At 38.3% G+C, this 23,201-nt stretch overlaps 1 protein-coding gene across 1 annotated transcript; it reads left to right on the top strand.

The window, feature by feature from the left end:
* The first annotated feature begins 400 nt into the window (after nucleotides 1-400).
* LOC109039211 (uncharacterized) lies at nucleotides 401-19,962 on the top strand. Its single transcript, XM_072304529.1, has 8 exons — nucleotides 401-642; nucleotides 3,368-3,563; nucleotides 8,003-8,364; nucleotides 10,576-10,684; nucleotides 14,008-14,264; nucleotides 16,221-16,311; nucleotides 17,569-17,615; nucleotides 19,645-19,962. The coding sequence occupies exons 1-8, from the start codon at nucleotides 448-450 to the stop codon at nucleotides 19,732-19,734; spliced, it is 1,347 nt and encodes a 448-aa protein (XP_072160630.1). The 5' UTR covers nucleotides 401-447; the 3' UTR covers nucleotides 19,735-19,962.
* The last annotated feature ends 3,239 nt before the right edge of the window (nucleotides 19,963-23,201 follow it).

Genomic DNA, 23,201 nt, shown 5'->3' with positions numbered 1-23,201 from the left:
GTCCAGACTCTTGAAAACGTTGACAAGAAAAAGGACTCTTGATTCAATCAGATTTAAGCTTAAATCAAAAGTAAATCCGCTTAAATTAAGAGGCTTGATTCTTGATCTAACCAAAAATCCGATGGAATCAAGAGTATTTTTTCTTGTCGATGTTTTTAAGAGTCTAGACTGTAGATCCAATGTGTTTTTTTTCCAGTGAGCCTCGCGAAATTTCATGAAATATTTCACTCAAATTTCCAATGTTTCATTTCTTTCTTACGTTTCACGTCACCCTGCTTACGTCCACAGCAATCAGTTTTTGTCAGGATTATCCATTCGCGTTTCCTCTTTGCCTTCGATTTTTCGCATTCCTTCCCTTTCTTTTTTTTAAAAAAAAAAATTGTTTCTCGTCTAGCTCAATCTGTCGGAGTGTGTGATGAATCGGCTCCGGACATACGTAGTTGTGACATGCAATGCAACACCTCTTGGGGAAGAGTCCCATGGCTCAACGTTCCTTGGGCTCGCGGAGCATGTCGGGACTCGAAATGCGTTTGCAGGTTCAACTACGAGGATCTGCAACCTTATGAGGCTCAACTCTGCATTCAGAAGTCCGTTTGGTCTTCGTTCAAGTCCAAGAGAAGATATGTGAGGGAAGCGATTGAGGTAAGAACATGTACACGGCAAGAAGAAGTAACCGACTTTTTTGGGTAACTAGGGGGCTCCACCGCATGGCCGCTACGCGGCCCAACCCCCGGGGCGCTCCGCGGCCATAAAAATTGTCCCGTTGGCGGTCAATGAGCAAATAATTTTAATTGAATGACAAGACGATGTTTCAAAGAAGAATTTACGGCCAAACAATATTCTTACTGACCCTCTCCTTACTTGGAGTCCCTTTATACTGAGAGTTAAGTCAATGTGAGCTCAGTGTCACGAACGGGAATAAATATTACACTTTCACCAATTGCAAAGATTATAATCTGGAATGGGCCGAGGAATTACGGGCACGGCAAGGAACAAACGGAATAAGAGAAGGAACGGAGAAAGGAATTTGAGAATGGGCCGATCAAAGATTACAAAAAACTTTCAATTTGTGTAATCTTTACTCTTAATCTTAGCACGATAGATTCGTTCAGCAGACCACTCTTTGCATCATCTCATTTGCACTCAGATGTTCCAGAGTATAACCAAAGGTGTCGGTCGATTTAACCAAAAATTTGACCAATCATCCAAGCCTTTTTGGTGGTTCTGATGGAGAAAAAGTTAACTGAGAGTTACTATAAACAAAGGCATTTTAAAAATGCAGTCATGAAGGATGATAATAGCAGCTTTGCACAATTTCTTTTCAAGCTAGTAATACAATGTTCACAGTTTAAACGCAGAGAGCAGGGCTATGGGCAGAACTCATAGCCGTCCTTTCAACAGCTCCTTCTCTCAGCAGGGCCCATCTGGTTTGAGAAATGTTTTCTATGAACACGCTTTACGAGTCTCTATTTAACGCAATGATCCAGAGGATTGGATGGTTGGTGAACATACTTTCATTTGGAAGATAGCGTCTAAAAACTGTTCGTGTTCGGAAGATGAGTGTTACATATCAGGGAAAATGAAGGCGTTTTGACTTCTTTTGAGCTCTGAGTAGCGCAAAAAGTTTCAACAAACACAGTTTGACTTCAAACAACAGTTTGAAGTCGCTGCCCAGGAGGTTTTAATTTGGTGCGGGAGAGAAGGGTTATAGGACATTTCGTCAACGATTTTTTGTCCGCGCATCTGTTTTTCCAGTAATTTACGTCCACGCGTTTTTTCGGCACGGGAGTTTTGGTCCACGTGCCAGTTGAGACCCAAGGTTAATTGGCCCACATGTAAATACAAAGTACAATTGCTCATGACCTTTTTGGATGAAAATATAAAATGTCTTGGAAAAATGAGGGTTTGCTTGTTTTTTTGTTTTGTCTGTTTGGTCCAACGGAGAATAATATATAGTTGAGAGTTTCGGTAAAAATGGTGGAGCGTCAATTCCATGAGACAAAATTCACTGAAACTCTATACACCTCTATGGTGTAACAGGACTTAATTATCTTTCAAGAAATTCCCACCTTGTTATACCTGAACCGGATAAACCTCTATATTTGCCCCAGCTAAAGGCTCTTAGATTTTTCCTGTGTACGATAAGTATCTTGATTTATTTTGCGAGGAAAGATCTGTACGTTTAAAGGATGCCTGTCATTCTTATTACGTTCAATTTCCTATAATACTGTGCAACACCTCTGTTGTGAAATAGTTGTTTCAGGCGCCGCCGCACGGCGGGCCGGCGGCCAGCGCGGAACGCGCATCGGCGCCTACAAACCTAAGTGGATACTTCAAGCATTGTGCAGTGCGTGAAGTATCCACTTAGGTTTGTAGGTGCCAGTGAGCCTCTCGCGCTGGCAGCACGCCGCTCCGCTCTGTTCGGCTTTGATATTCATACTCGCATAGTCAGCGTTTTGTAACTCATGATTTTGAAATGTTACCACACTCTGCATTGATTATTCTCATTTAAATTGATGGGGAAAAAATATGCATCAATTTATCAAAGGAGAACAATAATATAATGTGTTTTTTTTTTAAATATTGGTGGTTCCGTGTCAAATTTAATGATTTCCTAAGCACTTCAATTTTTTCTTTTACATTTTGTGCTTTTATTGTGCTGCAGCGATCGGTGTACACGCAACGAAACGCTCAAAATTTGACGTATTTGACTCCTAAAGATCGATGTACAAATGGGTTAAAACTAAAGATTGCGTGCTTCTTGGTTTTTTCCCTCTTTGATTCATTTCTGCAGTTTCTGTCGGCACAACTGCGGCTTATTGAGATTAATGTCGCTTGGAAAAGGTTTTACAAATATTTGTCACGTTTCAAAAATATAAATGTTTTCAAAATGAAGTAATAATTTCGTAAAGAAAAAATTAAAAAAATAAAAAAAAAGTACCTATACACATATAAGGTATATTGTACATCGAATATTTTAAGGATAGAAATAAAACCAAATATTCACCAATGACAATTTAAATAGATGATTCAAAAAGAGATAAAAGTAAAAACATTTCATTTAGAAAATGAGCAACCATAACAATACCTCTTTCTCTCTGAATTTCTCATTTCCATATTGACAATATAATTTTACATACCGACTAAAATATAACGCTTGAACCAAGTCGCCGTTGCTTACTTTACGTATGGGCATAAACTACTAGACAACAAAGATGCGCGGACCAAAAATCGTTGACAAAATGTCCTGAAACCGAGAGAGGTAATAATGGTAAAAAACAAAAGTGGCGCATTTTATTTTACTTTTGAAGTGTGCTGTTGAGATCTCTATCACATACTGCACTCTTTTTTTCTTCTTGTATGTCAGGCGAAAGTCATCCGCATGAGTGCAGAAGAACAATTTGAAGCGTTTAAGAAAGCCTATAAGAAAAAATACGCCTCAACGACGGAGGAGTTAAGGCGATTTGACATATTCAAGCAGAACCTGATTGTAATCGACAAACTCATGGCTACAAAGAGAGGAAATGTCGTTTTCGGTGTCGGGCCATTCACGGATTATACCAGTAAGTATAAATAACATCTGAATAGGTATTTTGAATAGAGGTTTGTTTTCAGTCCCCCTCGAAGAAATTCTGAGTTCACTCAGTCTCTACTCACTCTTGCCCCAACCATCAAACTCGGACTGTGGCTAGGAACTGGACCACATTTTACAGTTCGGAACCACAAATTCTGGATCTTAGAAACAACGCATGTACCATAAGTTTTCCTATGTGCAAAGCCGTTTTTATGGATGAGCTGGATATTGTAGTTCCTAATTGCAAAATGTTGTCCAATTTATCCCGGCACCTCTTCTGCCGTGATAAGGAAGAACGCCGTATGAACATTCGAGAGTTGCCAGATTTTCTTCGATAAAATGTTTATTTTTAAGGAAAATTATGAATATTATTTCTTGAAATTTTCGGATGAAGATCAAATCACAAAGAAAATTAACTAAGAAATTGGCAGACAAATATTCAAAAATTTTCCTGAAAATTAGTGATTTGCCAGGGTAAATTTGGCAACGCCTAAGGGCTCATACGGCGATTTTCCCCGCCAATGAAAAATGGCGGGAATTTCAAGTTTTGCTCCCCTTCTTAAGCTCTCTGGTCGACTTCTGTATAAAAAAACATAGATCTTATTTTTAAATTCTGATTATAGCGGGCTCATTTAGGGACTATCACCGATCACCCGTTGATAGTCGCAAAAATCATGAAAATCGGCCCAGTAGAACGCTGAAACTAAGCGTTACCTGCAGATATGCAAATTTAGGAGGTCTCGGAGCTTACAGTATAGATATCTGGATTTGAAAAAAGTCAACCAGGAGCTTCAAAAGGAAAACAAGCGGAAAAGCTGTAATACGTAGGTATTAAATAAACTCTTAGCAGTTACACAAATCACAAGGACGGACAGGGTTGAAACAAAAAGGCGCGGCTCAAAATCTGCATTTCTGTGGCAACGGTAACGCAACAGCTGTTTCATGGGGAGACGAATTTTAAAAGGTTCCGAAAAAATTATCACTGGTGGAAAAAAGTTCGGATAAAAGAACTCAATACCATGGGCTCTCAAACTTAAGGTGATTCGATGGACACCATATTTTGTGTCAGAACGGCATGCGATATATCGCATTGATTGGTTCCATTTTTTCAGCTACTCGTTATTTTTCTCCAATTTTGAGATCGCAATTCTGTTGTCAGGAGACTAAAGCACTCACTTTCCAATTTTAACAAAGAAATTCAACGTAATAAAGACGTGGTTTTTTTCGAGAGGAAATATCGCATTCGAGTGCAGTTTCGATATAAGTATTGAATGCGATGTTTTCTCTCTGAAAAAACCACGCCTTTATTACGTTGAATTTCTTTGTTAAAATTGGTAAGTAAGTGAGTGGTTTAGTCTCTTGACAACAGATTTGCGATCTCAAAATTGGAGAAAAATGAAAAGTAGCTGAAAAAATGGAACCAATTGATGCGATGTATCGCATGCCGTTCTGACACAAAATATGGCGTCCATCGAATCACCTTAATAATAAAATGACTATAAACGTCCCGGCTAAACAAATTCCGAGCGTGTTATTTATTTCATCCGATAATAATTGAAATAGCCTTCATACCCGCTGGTCTTGTCGATTTCCTTTGACATTTTTGCAGTCGTGAATGCATAGCTGAAGTGCGCTCTAGCTAGAATTGTATTTAGCAAATGGGTGGTTTTTATACGAGGATTAAAAATAAACAAGTGGTACGGAATATAACAAAAGAATATGAAGTATGCAAAACAATAATCCGGGTATCGGAACTTAGCTGTTTTGAAAACGCCTTCAAATGCGGCGTGATACTTCACGCATTCCGGAGAGTTCAAATAGTTGTATCATTGCGCCTTGGAAATGCGACGGAAGATCACAATTGAAATATCCTTCATACACGCGGGGCTTGTCGATTTCCATTAACATTTTTGCAGTCATGAATGCATAGCTGAAGTGCGCTCCACATGGCATTGTATTTAGCCAATGGGTGGTTTTTATGTGAGGATTAAAAATAAACAAGTAGGACGGAATATAACAAAAGAATATGAACTATGCAAACCGATAATCCGGATAGCGGAACTTGGTTGTTTTGAAAACACCTTCAAATGCGGCGTGATACCTTACGCATTCCGGAGAGTTCAAATAGTTGTATCATTGCACCTTAGAAATGCGACGGAAGATTACAATAATTTATATTTCATAACGTTAAAGGGGGTATTTTTGGATAGTAAAAAGAAAATTCTGGGAATCTCGTCGGTCATGATTTTGTGAGTTGGCGAGCCATTCAATCGCTTTAGCGCTCTACTATAGAAGAACTCTAGTGGCAAAACGAAAACAAAAAGCGCCTGCCTATCGAGTGAGCGCTTAAAATCAGTTTTTTTTGCAAGAATATACTATTTTTAAATATTCAACCTAATTTTCAGCCCTCCCAGAAGTACTGAATATTCACATCGTCAACCCAATTATCGTTCCCTTATAGTCTGAATCAGATCGCCGAGTTTATAAAATGTCGATTATGCCGATGAAAAAGCTAAAGCACACTTCGTGGAAGTCATGCTAGGGGAGGCGTGACTCTCGGAGTGAGGCACTCAAAAAGCTTCCAAATACTGAGGTGCGAATAACCCACAACGTGGAATGGAAGGAAGCAATTTAATTAATGTTTTTTCCCCTACATAAAGACTGAAAAACAGGAAGTGTTGCATCCGCGCGTATTGTAAATTTTTTTTCTTGATTTCTCTTTTTTTAATTTTTTTTTTATTTTGACGTGCGTGCTTCTTCTCGTGAATTTGCCCACAGAAAAAACCAGCTTTAAAGTGAAGCAGACTTCTAATGGACGGTTCTCCCGCGGCATGAGGCTCCATATTGTTGACGAATTCCCGGAATTTCAATGGAGAGAGGCCTCTCTTGGGGAGGCTCTTTACTGCGTCAAAAATTGAAAAAAAAAAAAAAAAAAAAAAAAAAAAAACTTGTATTTCTAGCTTCAAGCATAACAATACCGTTGATTATGCATATTTGAACTTCGTGTGACGAGAGAGTACCCAACAGGATGTCCCGATGGGAAATGACCGGAGTGCTGGCTCGTGGTCTATGAGACGAAATGAGATTTTTTTGTTTTTAAAGAAATTTAAAAACCAAAAGTTTTCAAATTGTAAAATTTTCGGGAATTCATCGTTGTTTTTTCAAATTATTTGTCGACGAATATGGACAAAAATTTATGATAAATGACAGGATTCTACATGTGATCAACTCGTAGCTGTGGCAAGTACGGACATGTTAGGGCCTAAAAGGGCAACCAACCCTCCAATACAAAAAATGTCACCGCCAATCTTCAGAATCCAATATCAAACCGAGATGGCCAACGACGATCTGAGAACAACGATTTTAAAGGCAAAGCTACGATTTTGCTGTAAGGGGCTGTTCAAACATTACTTAACGCACTTTTTCCGATTTTTGACCCCAATCTCCCGTGTTAACCTGTAACGCAGCCCTTCAAACTCCCCCCCCCCTTTTAAAGTACGTAACGCAGGCCTGAATTCCCCACCCAATTTACGAGAAAATTCTTTCGGGAAGGTCGAAATTTTCAATTTTTTGCAAAGTTTTTCCAATTCCCCTCCCCCGTCTCGAATTGGTTACGTAACGCTGGGCTAGACCCTTCCCTCCCCCATTTGTAACGCACCTTAACGTTGGTTCAACCCCCCTCCCCCGTTACGTGCATTACTGGAGTCACCAAGTGCGTAATACTTGAACGGCAAAGTTGAACCAGTTCAACTTTGCCGATTGCATTTTGGAAAAAGGAACCAGAAACATTATAATGGTGCCGAGATTGTGCAACTTCATCCTTTACAATAAAATTACCAAAACCATGAAAAATGTGAAATTAACATTATAATTTTTGTCTTAAATTTACAATTCTTAGCGAGTAAAATAGAAACTTAATGGATAATCAGGTTTTTCTTTCGAGACAAAAGAAGTTGCACAATTTAAGCAACATTGCGATGCGCCTGGTTCCTTTTTGCAAAATGCAATCCAACTGGACGTATTTCTACCGAACAGACCTATATGGAGGTGAGAAATATGGGGTGTGCTCGTTAGTTCTCTTTACGTAAGAGTGAATGAGAATAATAAAGCGCCAGTGACGTCAGCGGCAACGAACGATACGCGTTATGACGACGAGCTCGTCGACGGTGCGCTTTAACTCATGAGCCCTGTCCACAACGCTCTCTTGCCATGCCCGCGGCTCATATATCCCGCATTCAGTTGGCACATAGGTCTCTTTGATAGAATGCAAAATCCTGCTTTTCCAATTCTTTAAAAGGAATCACGCCTACTTTTACATTGTTTCTTATGCAGCTCTCTACAGCACACCCCATATTTCTCACCTGCACATAGGTCTGTTTGGTAGAAATACGTCCAACTAACACTCGAATACCTCAATCCTGTTGACAGGTCAAGAATGGCAGGACGAAATGGGCATCCTGAAGCTCAACCCCGCGCCGGACGAAAACCAACAGCTGCAGCCGCGGATGCTGAACGCCTTTTCCAAAATGACGCTCTCCCGGAAGGGCAGCAGCAGGAGCAGCAGCAGGGGCGATAGGAGCAACAGAGGGAGCCGCTCACCCTCGCCGGCGCCCTCCGAACGGAGCTCTCGCGCGTCAGAGCGCTCGACACGGAGTTCACGAGGTCAATCGGTTCCGCCATCTTGGAGCCCGGGGCCTTTCGTACGGAGGATAGTGGGTCGCGACCCCCAGGGTGGCCCCACTCTCGATTGGCGGATCCCGGCTGCGTTCTACCCGCCGACTGAATCTCAGGTAATGAAGCTCATAGTTAAAAATGATTAAAAAATCTTATGACGGAATGGAGATGTTGCATGTGTGAGGAATTTGCGATTTGACTGTTGATTCTTAGGCCTTGTCTCCACGGGACGTTTTCATGGGATTTGTCCCAAGTTCGAATCGCAGGAATGGAACTTCTGAAATTTTTCCCAGTTACCGTCTCCACGGGACGGGGCTCATACAGTCCTGCGACTAGTTTGCGCGGGAAGATAAATTAGTTAAAGTCGAGTATATAACCGGGATTAAAATAATAATTGCACTCAATTGACAATTAGACACATTATTGTAACTAAACAAACATTAAAATGGAGTAGGGAATAAAATATCGCACGATTCGTTTTCACTTCTTCTTCTTCTTCTCTCAGTAGGTCATAGGGGTACAAGTACCATACTTGGTACTGGGAAAAACATTGATTAACTCAATATTTTTCCCAACTTCGTAAGTGGGATTTTTCCCTGGGACAAATCTCGTGAAACGGCTCGTGGAGAAAAAGCCCTTACGTTAAAGTTCGAGAGAAACACGATGGTGCCACTGGTTTTCTCTGAAATCATCTCCCAAGTTCAAAAAAAGCTCTCAAGTTGAGGCCAAAATGGAGGGGATATCCCACCCTACCCTGAGAGTCCACGTCTACATCAAGACAAACTCTCCATGCAAAGATAGGGAGAAAATACATTGACAGGGCTGCCACTTTATTCGGGGACTCCAAAACTGAAAACACAGCAACCCTGCTAATGTATTTGCTCCCTATCTTTGCATGGAGAGTTTGTCTTGATGTAGAGGTGGATTCTCGGGGTAGGGTGGGATATTCCCTCCATTTTGGCCTCAACTTGAGAGCTTTTTTTCAGCTTGGGAGTTGATTTCAGAGAAAACCAGTGGCACCATCGTGTTTCTCGCAAACTTTTACATAAGAATCAACAGTCAAATCGCAAATTCCTCACACATGCAACATCTCCATTCTTTGGTATCGGCGGACGCATTTCGAGCTACGGCTCATCAAGGCACAGTGCGGCCCTCAGTGGACGAAAATAAAACATTCACAACTCGACATCTAATTTATTTCTTGAAGATAGTTTTGACTCAAATTGATGGTTCATTTTCAAATTTTTCGCTCAAAACCACTTCAAATTTGGGTAGAAAGCGGGTGGGAAATGGGTCGAGAATCACTGGTCCATAAGAAACACACGGGAAAAAGACGTCAACTTCAAATGAAGATTTCTCGCTCGAAACGCAAAATGCTCCGGGCGGTTCACATTTCCTCAATCCTCAGATATCCAACTTCAAATCTACCGAAAATATCTTGCGACTTTTTGTGACTATCAGAGATATTTGAAGTTGAAGGTGGGGTGTTTCACGTTGCTTTTACAATGTTAACATAGAGCTGATTCGAGGTTGCCAACTTCAAATGAATTTTTCTTGAAAAATACGCAAAAAATCCCGAGATATATCATTTCCTTATTCCTCGAGTGTTTTACTTTGATAGTGCCAAAGGGTTTTCCTATTTCGGTGCTATCTTTATTACTTAAAGTTAAGTGTCTTTTACCGATTTTTGTCCGCTTCGTCCATAAGGATGCCGCTCTGTGCGGCGCATCGGGCGAGGGTAACCAGCGCTACACTTGCATTGGCGCCTACAAACCTAACAGGGATACCTCACGCATTACGCAATGCGTGAAGTATCCATGTTAGGTTTGTAGGCGCCAGTGCGCATGCCGCTCCGCTCTGTGTTCGGCTCTAATATTTAAACTCGCGGAGTCCCCGTTTTTCAGCTCATGATTTTGATTGTTTCACGTTGCTTTTACATTGTTAACATAGGGCTAATTCGAGGTTGCCAACTTCAAATGATCATTTGTTACGTAAATCAGCAATCCATTTTTTCCGTGAATTTGCAATACATAAAGCTAATAAGTCAGTTTCGTTGATCACAGAATAGTGTTTTGATGCTCGATTATTGTAGACTAGCTAATGCTAAACAAATAATATCAGTCCAAACAGTGACTTTCTACGTTCAATATTAACCGGGATATCGCGATTTGAAAAATTGGTTTATGATGTCTCTACCGCGATAGTGCCACCCTCGGTTTCTTCCACCTTGCTTTTATCAGTCAGAGAAACACACTTGATTTCCTCTTGACTTCATATTTCAGTAACTTCATATTTCCATAAATGTTCGTAAAAAATGTTGCTTCTAGAACCAGCACGGAAGGAAATGTGGTGCATGTTGGGCATTTGCCGTCCTCGGTGCTGTGGAAATCCTCTTACCCAGAGTTCAAGGTTACATAACCTCACTCTCGAAACAAGGTTAGTCTATGAAACTGTATACTGATGGGTTATTACTTCAAAATGCAGCTGGTATTAACATGGGACACACCATCAACAGTTTTTGGTGGTTGTGTTGGCCCTTGTTGGTTGGTGTTCATACATGGGATTACACAAATTTTCAAGGCCTGTGTTGCTGACAAAATCAGCACAAACCAAATCAACAGGGTCGTTTTTCCCCGATTAATCCTTAATTGCTGAACACAAATCAACGTTATCCGTTAAATTTCATGAAATTTTAAGTATTATGTAAGATATCTGAGCGCACATTTGCAAGGCGAAAGCAAGATTTCTCGTGAAAATCACCTACACTCTTTCGAAATCTTCTCCTTCCTATTTTCCGAGTTACATTTTATATGCAGTACGCTTGTTGTTTATTGTTTTTCATTTAACAACATTAATCATGTTATGTAATATGTTATTACTTCTTTGTGTTGTTTATTATCACAAGATGGCAGCCATTCTCAGCTTCTCTTGAGTTGTGAAACTGGGATGGCTCATTTGTATCGTATTATTTCTTCACGTAGTGTCTTTTTTGAAGCGGAAATAATTTCGGAAATGAGCAAATCTTTTACACAGCAGGTTGTACAAATAGGAGTGAATTTCAGATTTCAATCATTTCAGATGCAATCATTTTTTTTCTTCTTCTTTTTTGATATTTGAGATTTGAGATTTAAGTTATTTTCTCTCAAATATAACTTTTATTTTTGCTGTGGTAAAAGTTTGCAACAAGCTCAGTAAATTTTGTTCCGATTAGAGCAAATCTCGTTCTAAGATAATCCTGTTAAAAATGACATGAATGGAGCTCTAGCTCATGATGTGACGGAAAATTGCTTTTAAATACTTGGCCTTAAGTAAAATTTCGCCAGAAACACGACGGCGCTAGTGGTTTTCTCTGAAATGAACTCTGAAGCTCAAAAAAGTTTCAAATTAAGTTCATAATGAGAGGGCCCCTAGTAGCAGAGTTATATAAAAAATTTGTTTTTAAAAGTATAAACCTTAAATAACCACAAGCTAAAGAAAATTCATTGTTTATGTAATGGATATAAAGTTTTTTAGTTAAAAGTTTACATTATTGATACGCTTTTTATGTAACCCTTAGTATAAAAGTTATATAACCAAATTCAAACAGTGTATAAAATGAATTTTTCATTATTCTTCCTGGCTGGTAGCGCACTCTAGTTATGAAGTGTGCAAGTTTTCATATGCGTTACTACCAGGTGGTGGATCATCGTAGAGTTGTGACTTACCTTAAATCCGCGCCGTCCTAGTCGGGATTAGAACCCACGCCTCGGGATGGTGTTGCAATCCGTAGTCCAGTACTTTACCACCAGACCAGCCAGGCTTGATATAGGTGGGCCCCTAAATTCAATCTCTTAACTATCGCAGGCCTCTGAGTCCGTAATATGTTTGTTTATTGACGGATTCTTATGATATTTTACCAGACTTTATTATTTATTATTTATTTATTTATTGTTTTTTATTTCATGATGTAATTTTTTCATTTTCATTTTTTTTAACTCTCTCTCATTTTTTTTAGCTCTCTCTCTTTTTTTTAACTATCATGTTTTTTAACTATCATGTTTTTAACTATCATGTTTTTTAACTATCATTTTTTTTAACTCTCTCTATTTTTTTTAACTCTCATTTTTTTAACTCTCTCTCTCTCTCTCCCCCCCCCCTCTCTCTCTCTTTTTAAACGATATTAATGTTTTTTTATAATTGCGTCTTTTTCCAGTTTTAATTATTTGGGCCTTTTTCTAGTTTGAATTTATGTCGATGTATTTATGTTCTTTATTTATTATTATTATCATTTCCTTTTTTTATTTTAAATTTTTATAATATTAATTTAAAAATTTTTAAAAAAAATTAAAATTTTTAAAATAATATTTAATAATATTTTTAAAATATTTACAAAAATAATTATGATATACCTTAAAATATTATAAAATATTATTTTAAAAATTTTAATTTTTTATATTTTTAATATATTTTTAACAGGGCTCCTCGGATTGTATGCCGAATTATTCCCTTTTAACTCGTCTCGGAGCCACTAATATTTCTAATAATACCTATCCCACGCAGTCTGAGAGTCGAGGGTGTTCATTGAAATGGGATCATCATCATCATTCATGAAAATGAGATAGGTTTACGTTAAGGTCATTCAGGTCATTTATATAACAGTTATATTAAGCAAATTAAGCAAAAGGATAATATGCGTATAAAGAAAATTTATAAAAACCCTTCCTCAATTATATAAATTTTATATAAACGTTATCTTCTGAAAATATGAATAATTATTTTCATGGGCATTTTATATAAAACTTATATACACGATATATAAACTTTAGTTAAAATGGTGCTTATATAACCGTTATTAATTCCTTATACGTTTGTTAGGAAAGGGAAAGTGAATCTTGCTACTAGGGGGATCCCCCACACTACGTTGAAAATCCATACGTCCAGTCAAACTCTCAATGCACAAAAAAGTGGTGTTTCAACAGTTCCTTATGAGCAATTATAAGGAAGCAACAGTCATCACTCTTTTTTCGGCTGTTGACCTACCTACATGGTGGATGATGAGCTTCGGGTGACGTCATGAACGAAACAAGTTTCCCAAACTTCGGCTTGTTTGGAAAAGAAAACTGTCAACACGTTGTTGAACATCAATCATGTAGGTAAGTCAGCAGTTGAATGCTGAAGTCCCGAAAGTATAAAAGCTTCCACCATTGCCAAGATACTAGCGGAGGATCTCTTGTCTTTGGCCCATAATCTCCCTGTGTACACTGGGGGAAAAAAACACATTGGATCCAGAGTCCAGACTCTTAAAAACATCGGCAAGAAAAAGTACTCTTGATTCAATCAGAATCTAGCTTAAATCAAGAACCAAGCCTCTTAATTTAAGCGGATTTCGTTTTGATTCAAGCAAAAATCCGATTGAATCAAGCGTATTTTTTCTTGTCAATGTTTTCAAGAGTCTGGACTCTAGATCCAATAAGTTTCTTTTTCCACTGTAGGTATTCTACAGAAAACCAGTGGCACATTGTGTTTCTCGCAAAATTTTACACAATAACCGAAACCGCGAATCCCTGTCACACCATCTCCTATCAGTAGCGTGGCGTGAATGATCGATTATCGATATCTCGCCTTTTGAAGCTATGGTACAGAATCGATTACTAAGGTGTTCGCTGCGAACACCCTGATAATCGATCTTTATTCATAGGTTTGAGTGGCGTATTAATCGATGTATCGCAAAGCACGCTACGCCACTGTCTCCTATCACTGAAGTTCGGGAATGTCAACAGCTTTGATCGACTGCGTTGTGACAAACGACGGCTGTCACGGTGGTGACATGAGAGACGCCATTGTCTATTTGATAAAGATCGGAGTTCCGAGCGCTGTCTCCTACCCCTACATGGCAAGGAACGGGAGATGCAAATCATTTATAGGGCCTTACATGAAGCTCAATTACTACACCGATGTCCCGGGAGCCAATCAACTAGCGGAGCACTTGGAGCACAGTCCACTCCCGTCAATCCTCTACGCACCATTAGAACTCCAGGTGGGAATTTTTTTTAAGCCCTGAGCCGATAGGCAGCGCTTTTTGATTTCGACTTGCCTCTGAGTACTAGTATACTAGTGCTAATGCGTTTAAATGGCGCACCAGCTCATCGATGTGTAGGCTTTGGGGGGGGGGGGGGGGGGTCCATTTTTGAAATAAATAAAGCTGTGAAAACTGTATTTTATGCTTTTAACGTAATGCGCAGGTAGTTTCGATCGTTTGTCTATAAGACAATTTCTTAGCGGTAGAGTAATTCTTATCGAAATTGATCGTTGAACTCAAATGAAGCCTAAAAAAAAAAGCGCCTGATGAGCTCAACGGTGACTATCATTTTCGGGAAACGAAAAAACGCGTTTACGGTTTCCTTGGTAACCTTTGTTTGCTATCAGCTGATATTTTATTTCCATTACCCAGCCAAGTCGACGGAGTTTATACTTCCTTTCTTCACTAAATACACTGACTAACACCTGAGCGCTTTTCTAGTACGACAGTATTAGAACTTTCCCGCTTGTTTTTTTTTTTTTATTGAGTGACTCCAACGCGGAAAGATAAAACGGAGAATCTGCCTTCTACTTCTTCTCTTCTACTTATTTTCCTTATTCTTCGACTTTTTTCTTCTTCTACTACTTTTGCTTTTTATTCCTCTTCCTTTCGGTCTTTTTCCTCTTATTCATGGTATCTTTTTCTTCTGATTCTACTCTTTCTAGTTCTTCTTTTACTTCCTTTTATTCTTCTTCTAATTATTCGTCGTCTCTTGTGTTCTATACCACTGCTACTTCTTATTATGTTATTCTTCCTGTTCTACTCATTCTTCTTTCCTCTTATTCTTATTATTCTTATTCTTGTATTTTTTCTCCTGCTTATGCATTTTTTAAGGTAATTTTCCTCTTCTCCTTTTTTGTCTTTTTCCTACCATCCAAGTTTGCCCCCATGGCCCTCATCCCTTTAATCTATTAACTACAAACTTCGAAATGAATTTTCATCATTGAATCATGATTAATGAAATATGTTTCCATTTCGTGGACTTGAATTTATTGAGTTTAGCCGAGAACCGGTTGCGAGCCGGTTCTAGCTTCACACCCGACACTTTGAATTCAACTTTGAATTTTTGACAGAAGAAAATTTGTGACAGGATTAATTAAAAACCACCCCCACCAAATGCAATTTGGTGGTTCTCTGTTAAACTCGAAGCGGCTTAGTTGAAAATTGTAGCGGTTCCAAATACGGCCTTGTACAACAAGGCTATCTCTTTCGCATGAATAGTAAAATATAGTTATGTTTTGTTAATGTCAATGCATTCAGAAAATAACACCGCCTTCGGTTTTCCGCATATGCAACACTGCCAACCGTCAATCATGAATACTTGCACCAATATGTACGCTGAGTGTTGAGTGCAGAGAGGAGAGCCTTCTAGCGCCTTCAATTCTCTACATGCAATATGGCTAACCGTCGAGCACGAATAGTTGAATCATGCAAGGCGATTTATCGGCACAGTGCGCAGTGTTGTGTCCGTCAGCGATGTCCAAGCAACTGACTGTATTGCTACCGTGCTAAGGGGAAACAGCCGTATGAACATTTGAGAGTTACCGAATTCCCTCCACTTAAATGTTTATTTTTAAGAAAAGTTATGGATATTTTCTCTTGAAATTTTCAGATAATTTCAGATCTGGTTGCGAATGAAACTCTGAGAAAAACTGGTATAAAATTTTCACAGATTATCCCTGAAAATTCGTATTTTGCCAATGGGAATTTGGCAATGTCTGAAGGATTGTACTGCGCTCTTCCTTACCACAACAGAATACAACTTACGACTCAGAAGCAAGGCGGAAATCGGTTAAAAAAACAAATCCGCTTCTCAACCATTATATAAATTGATGGGTTTTGTAAATAGTTTCATGGGTAAAATATTCTTTTATAAGTTTAGTTTACTATGAAACCACTTGTTTTCCGTTCCAGCACTACGTTTCGGGGGTTTACGATTCACCTGGTTGCACCAACGAAGTGAGCAAGATCAATCACGCTGGTGTCATTGTTGGTCAATATACGGGTATTTTTTGTATTTTCTTTCAACATATAATTCATTTTTAATTTTCATATTTATCCTTCTAAAGTATTTTTCCTTCTCTCCGTTAATTTATAATTTTTATATTTATCCTTCTAAAGTATTTTTCCTTCTCTCCGTTAATTTTTTCACAAGATCATTGTGAGTTTCGACCTTTCGTGATCATCGGAATTTGTTAAACATCAGTGGCGTGGCGTGAATTGCGATGTATCGATTGTTATGTCATTTAAACGTATGGTGAAGAATCGATTATAAAAGTGTTCGCTGCGAACACCCTGTTTATCGATCCTTTTCCATAGGTTTAAACGGCATAACAATCGATAAATCGCAGTTCACGCCACGCCACTGTTAAACATTGTGTTTCCTCTATTTAAATTCATTATGAATAATCGACGTTATGAAAGACGGTGCCTTCATAAATATCGATCGTTTTGAAGTAATTCAAATGAACAAAATCCAATGCTGGCAAGTTGCGAGAATCAACACATATCAGAGACAAAGTAAACCCCCTCAACAGACTCTTTACTATTAGTGAAGGTTTTCTCCTTTCAGCCCTTAAAATTCCATCGAAAAAAAGGTGAGAATTTTGTTCAAGAATCAAGCCAACGTTCGTTTAAATCGTAAAAATGCGCAATGTAAATATGTATTCGTAGTAAATCAATTTTAAAATGCACTGTTGCCAATATTTCGATTTTTAAATTCGTCAATTTTTACAAAACCGCAATTATCTCAAAGCATCACACTTTTTGTTCGAATAAAAAGTCGTCTAGTCAATAGTTTGTTTGATTTCACATCCATCGATGTACATATGCCTTGCATGGAATTTATTTGCTCACGAGATATGACCATTTTTGTAAACGGCTTTTTGGAGCGACGACGCTTGAGAAATTTTTGAGCGATGCCCGATATGGTGACACCTCCAAAACTCTCCACCGAACAAAACAATTTGATACAAAAATCAGAGCAAGAGACAGTCATTATAGCTCACTTTTACCAGTTATAGGAGTTTGAATAGCTTTTTCTCGAAAGTATGTTTTTTGAATCGCTAGTATGAACCGCGTATGCGGTTGATTTGACACTTTTGGATGGTTTTTTCCCGAAACGTTCACAGACGCAGATTAAAATCAACATCTATTATCAAGAACTCAACTTTGAATCTTTGTCTGATAGTTCCCTTACCTATGAATGCATGATAATATGATAGACGTAAATTATTACCTCCGAATTTCCTCTCTGTTTCAGACGCCTGGATTGTCCGGTTTAGTGTGGAAAGTGACTGGGGTTTACAGGTAATCATTTTTGCAATTAAAATTACATACTGCTCTGCTGAGAAAAAACACCGATATGCGAGGGGGGGACAATAGGCTTTTATCCCTGTAAAATTGTACTTTTACGTTGACCGCGTTAGGCAGAAAGGAACCAAGCCACGTCGGCTATTGCCAAATTTTAAAGTACGTTGGTGAATCTTTATTCACCATTTACCTTCCAGATTTCATTTTGATTCTACATTAAAATTGCAAGTTTGCATTTTGCTTCGTGTCACTTTCGCTTCTATCAGTTTGAGTTTCAGGTGAATGAACTAGGAGCGTTTACAGTCAACATTTCGTTCACATCTGAGCCTTTTTTTAAACATCATAGATAACGGAACGCTATTTGAACTCAAAACAATGGAGGAATGTACGAAGGAAGAAGGAGAGAATTACAAACGGGGTAAACAAGGCTAAAAACATAAAAAACACTAAAAGGCAGGACGTTTCGATCTGTTACCAGCTCATTTTCAGCTGCAAAAACACAAAAAAATCAAGTAAAAAATTGAGTGGCGACCTGACCCCAGCCGTTATCACGTAACTGCTGCTCAGTAACGGCTGGGGTCAGGTTGCCACTCAATTTTTACTTGCTTTTTTGTGTTTTTGTAGCTGAAAATGAGCTGGTAACAGCTCGAAACGTCCTGCCTTTTAGCGTTTTTTAATGTTTTTAGCCTAGTTTACCTATTTTTTAATTCTCACCTTCTTCGTTCGTATATTCGGGCTATGTTTTTGTGTTTTTATCGAATGTGCGAAGTTGGGTTCGGACCCTACATAAAACTATAAACTGCGCGGTCGGCCGGATGATAACCTCGGCATTTGAACAACGCGTCTAGCGTAAACCAATGGAAGAACGGAAATTGGGTTCGGACCCAACATGGAACTATTTCAACTCCGCGGTGGGCCGGGTTGCATACGCTAGATTTTGCAGGCGAAATTTGAGATCTGGCCACGGCTCACGCGCGCTCGTGATGCACAGATCTCGCAGTAGGGTCGGTACAAGTTTTCTTCAGCGTATGCAACCCGGCCTACCCCCCAGCCCACTCGGCCAGAGTTAAACAAGCTGCATAATGTCTCCAAATCCAATGTCGCGTATTCTTCCATTGGTTTACGCTCAGTGCATCAAATGCAGAGTTCGTCTTTCGGAGAGCATCTCATGTTAGTTACTATCACATTTCAAATCTTTGCTACATAGCCCAATAGTTGACGGAAACAGACGTCACAATCGAGGCTAACACTAATTGCACCCGCACGCTCTTACCCTATCGCGAAAGCCTTGAATTGAGCTCAGATTTCGCCTGAAAAATTGAGCGTATGTAACCCGGCCCACTGCGAGGTTAAAATAGTTGCATGTTGGGTCCGAACCCAACCTCCATTCTACCATTGTTTTGCGGTAGACGCATTATTCAAATGCCGAGTTTATCCTTCGGATAAGAATAGCAGTTGGTTCATATAAAGCGTTATTTTGTTAGTAATGTGTTTCCTCTGTTTACTGAATGAGGAAGGTAAAGGAAGTTTTGGTTGGAAATCGATTTTCTGATCGAATCGATTAAAAAACTGCATCTTTCGACCCCTAGTTCTTGCGACTACTCGTAAGACGTTTTCTTCTCTCATTTGATTTTTATTTTGTTCTTCGTTGCTCTTCTGAGGTAAAGGCTTACCCTTATTTCAACGTGAGCCCCAAAATGCATGAAATTATATGGACTAAATTTTGCAATTTGGACCTATAGATTCCAGCCGGTTTAAAAACAACGTATGTGCCATTAGTTTCCTCATGCACGTAAGTGTTTTTCCATAAGAGCCAGACTTTATAGGTCCGAAATGCAAAATGCAGTTCATATGGACGAAAAGGCTTAGGTGAGAACTGAGATACGCCCTTACGTCTAACGAGCCAAATCCTATTCGACAGATGTCAGCGGTTAAAACCATTCCACTCGAGTATTTTCGAACCTATGATGTCTAACTATTGATTAATGAGTTCGAACTAAAAATTGGATTTGATGTTCTGCTGCAGGGTCATATCCTGATTGCCAAAGGAAGATGCGGATTGGGTCTTCAAAGTTTTGAAATAAACTCTCCGTTCACGATATTGAGACGAAGTTAACCCCTTAATACAGGTTATTTCGGTCATGAATTGTATAATGTTGATTATTGATCTTAAAGACGCTAAAAATGCAAAACAACAGAGCGAGAAAGTAAAGGAATAAGTATCAGGGGGCTTCTTCCTCTATCTTGTATTTTCACCCTTACTGTATACGTGTACGACCTCAAGTTGACCATTGATCTAATGTTTCGTGCTACCCTTTATTCTTAAATTTAAGTTTTTACTAAACAAATCTATTCATAAATAAAGGAATGGAATATTTCACGCGAGTTTATATCAATCAAGTTCATCGGGACCATGAATATTTTTCTTAAAGCACACTCTGATAATGGCTGGAGAAGTTGAAACGAAGTGTCATGTCCAGCGGCGTGGTGTATAATTGATCTGCCATTTAAACCAATCGAAAAGGATCGATAAACAGGTTGTTCGCAACGAACACCTTAATAATCGATTCGCTACCGTAGCTTTAAATGGGGAAATATCGATAATGGATCATTCACGCACCTCCATTGGATTCATGTCACGAAGTTTCGCCCAAGCCTTCATTTATGGCATTCGCCGTGTAGAACTATATCATGTCGTTTTCAAGGTAACATGTCGGATCCCAACAAAAACATTAACCCAAATTTTGTCTTTTTTCCATTTCATATTTTACGCCGTAACAAATAGTTTTTTTACAGTGCATGAAACTTTGTCACTTGGCTTTTAGTATTACCTAAAGTAGGTATATCCGGAGGTTGGAAATTTTTTTAAAAAAAAAAATATTGTGAGACTCGGAGGATATTTTGCAGTATATGTGCTCCAGCATATCGTTTCGCGATGTATCGATTAATCTTCCAGTTACATCTATTGAAAAGGATCGATACACAGGATGTTTGCAACAAACACCTTGATAATCGATTCTTTACCATAATTTCAAATGGAGAAATATCGATAATCGATCATTCATGCCTCGCCACTGTTAAAAAGCGAACACGCGCTGTTCTGATTCACTTGCAAATAGGTCATCTAAAAAATCACATTAATATTCCTACCCAATCAACGCTGACGGTATGAAACCGAAATAAATTCATTTTTTTCTCTCTCTCTCTCTTTTTTTTTTTTTTTTTGGTTTTTACCGCTGATTAGATTTTGAGGAAAAATTGGGAAAATTCTGTGCGACTCGAAATGAAGGGGAGATTGGGCCCACGATGACGATAAAGGGTCTAGGTAAAATTAACTTTTCGTTCTGCGAGCCGAAATCTGTCTTCTAGTTCATCACTCGGTATTAGGACAAAAGTTTAATGGCTTATCAGCCACCCCACGCAACTTATATTCAACTTGTTGGAGAAGCTTACTCGAGCGTTTTACAACACGTACTGCCATAGATTGAAGATAATTTAAAGTTTGACAGACCTTCAGAAAACTAATTATACCTACCTTAAGTTTTTTTTCTGTTTTAAAGTTTTTGCTAAAATTTCAATTGTTACGCAAGTTCTGAATTTGAATGCATTGATTTTCATCCGCTTACTTTCACATGCTAAGTACCAGTTTTTACCTGCAAGAAAAAGTTAACACACTAACATCATGTTCCACGGATGTGTTTCAAAAACGTTGTGGTTTTTTTTTTTTGTGATGACAAAAAACAGAACATTTTGGAGGAAACACCGGTATCAGTCAATAGCACGATTGCCAGTTATACTAAACGAATTCCCATAAATATAATAAGAATAGAATATTTTCACTTAGCGAAGAAATGCCCTTGAAGATATAAACGGTGAAACCGCAAAAATGCGTACAAAGGTTGCGATGTTTCAAAATATCCATTTCTACTTTTTTTTTTTTTTTTTTTTTTTTTTTTTTTTTTTTTTTTTTTTTTTTTTTTTTTTTTTCTTTGTGAGGGGACCGAGCATAAATCATGCTTTGAAATTTTCACAGAATATTTCGCACATAGAGAAGAAAATTCACCGGAATTTTCAAGAAATGATTAGTAGTTTTTTAAGATACTGATACTGATACTGATACATTCGATACTGATATCGAAACTGCACTCGAATGCGATATTTTCTCTCTAAAATAACCACGCTTTTATTACGTTGAATTTCTTTGATAAAATTTGTAAGTGAGTGCTTCAGTCTCTTGAAAACAGAATTGCGATCTCAAAATTGGAGAAAAATGACGAGTAGCTAAAAAAATGGAACCAATTGATGCGATATATCGCATGCCGTTCTGACACAAAATATGGCGTTCATCAAATCACCTTAAACTTCATATTTTGAATTCCGTGTCTCCAATTTTCCACTTCATTCGCTACAAAAAAAAGAGAAAAAAATATCATGCAGCAGGAAAAGCATATCGGATAACAACGATAATGAATCTTTTTTTGGGAGTTCCCAGAAATTTGTAAATTGCGATGCACTCTCCGTCCATCCAAAAAGCCTAAAGTTTCTATCTCTGATGTGGAAATCCGTTTCCTAGATTTGCGTAGCGTATCCATCACGCGCGTCATTAAAAAATCGTAGATCAGGAATTTCGCGAACCGAATTTTTTTTATGGATCGAATTCGATACATCGAACAGGTGAGATTGTATCGATATCGATTGGTTCAACACGTAAACATAGTATTCAAACGCATTCTTGGTTGAGCATGTTGAAATGATATATATGAACCGCGTTTAGCAGAAAGGAACCAAGCCACATCAGCTATTGCCAAATTTAACAGGGTGATTTAATTTTTTACAGGAGAACTGCGGTGCGAATTTCTTTTAAAATGGTAAAGAATTTGCATCTTACAACGCAGATAATTCACTGAAATTTGCACAAAAATCCGCTTAACCGTTTTCATGTAAAAAGCAGTTAAATTGCTCAGTTAAATTCGGCATGTTTCTGCTTAACGCGGTTCATATAATGGTCCGTATATTAAAATGATCAAAATAGGAATTGTGGTACCATACATTTTATTACAATTACTTACATAGATAGGTACAGAGATGGGTACAGCTGAGAGCTTTATTTTCATGCAAGTGTTTTCATGTAAACATAGCCTCAAAAGTCAACTGAGCAATATCTGAGGGAAGGGATTTTTGTGATAGATTGTTGATTCCTATGAGTGCAAAATGACAATAAAAAGTGAAATATTTAGGAATTTCCTCATTTTCAGCTTTTCCAACTTGTTCTTGTCCCCTGTCTTTTGATATCAATAAATCAATTCTGATTTTGAGTAAATGGACTAAGACCTTATTTCTCATAAACAGTCATACGTATACGTAAGTTACAATGTTGAAGAATTTTTCTATATTTTTAACGCATTTATTTTTTCTAAATACATGGAGACGTCCACTTGTATTTTACGATTATAATTGTATAAAAAAAAAGTAACTATCAATGATTATCATCGGGATGATTCCTTGAAGGCAATGCACAATAACTGATCAACTTTACGGTTCCTTCGGAGTTCGTTATCAACCGTGGTCTAGAACAGACGTGCT

This window comes from Bemisia tabaci, chromosome 9 (assembly GCF_918797505.1).
Source record: "Bemisia tabaci chromosome 9, PGI_BMITA_v3".
NCBI lineage: Eukaryota > Metazoa > Arthropoda > Insecta > Hemiptera > Aleyrodidae > Bemisia > Bemisia tabaci.
The sequence above is the reverse complement of the archived record's forward strand: the minus strand, read 5'-3'. Positions and strand labels throughout refer to the sequence as shown.

Excerpts from the sequence above, each read along its gene's own strand:
- LOC109039211 (XM_072304529.1), top strand. The coding sequence starts at position 448 with ATGCAATGCAACACCTCTTGGGGAAGAGTCCCATGGCTCAACGTTCCT. Across the intron at positions 10,685-14,007 it reads AACCTCACTCTCGAAACAAG|CTTTGATCGACTGCGTTGTG; the intron begins GTTAGTCTATGA and ends GAATGTCAACAG. Across the intron at positions 17,616-19,644 it reads AAAGTGACTGGGGTTTACAG|GGTCATATCCTGATTGCCAA; the intron begins GTAATCATTTTT and ends GTTCTGCTGCAG.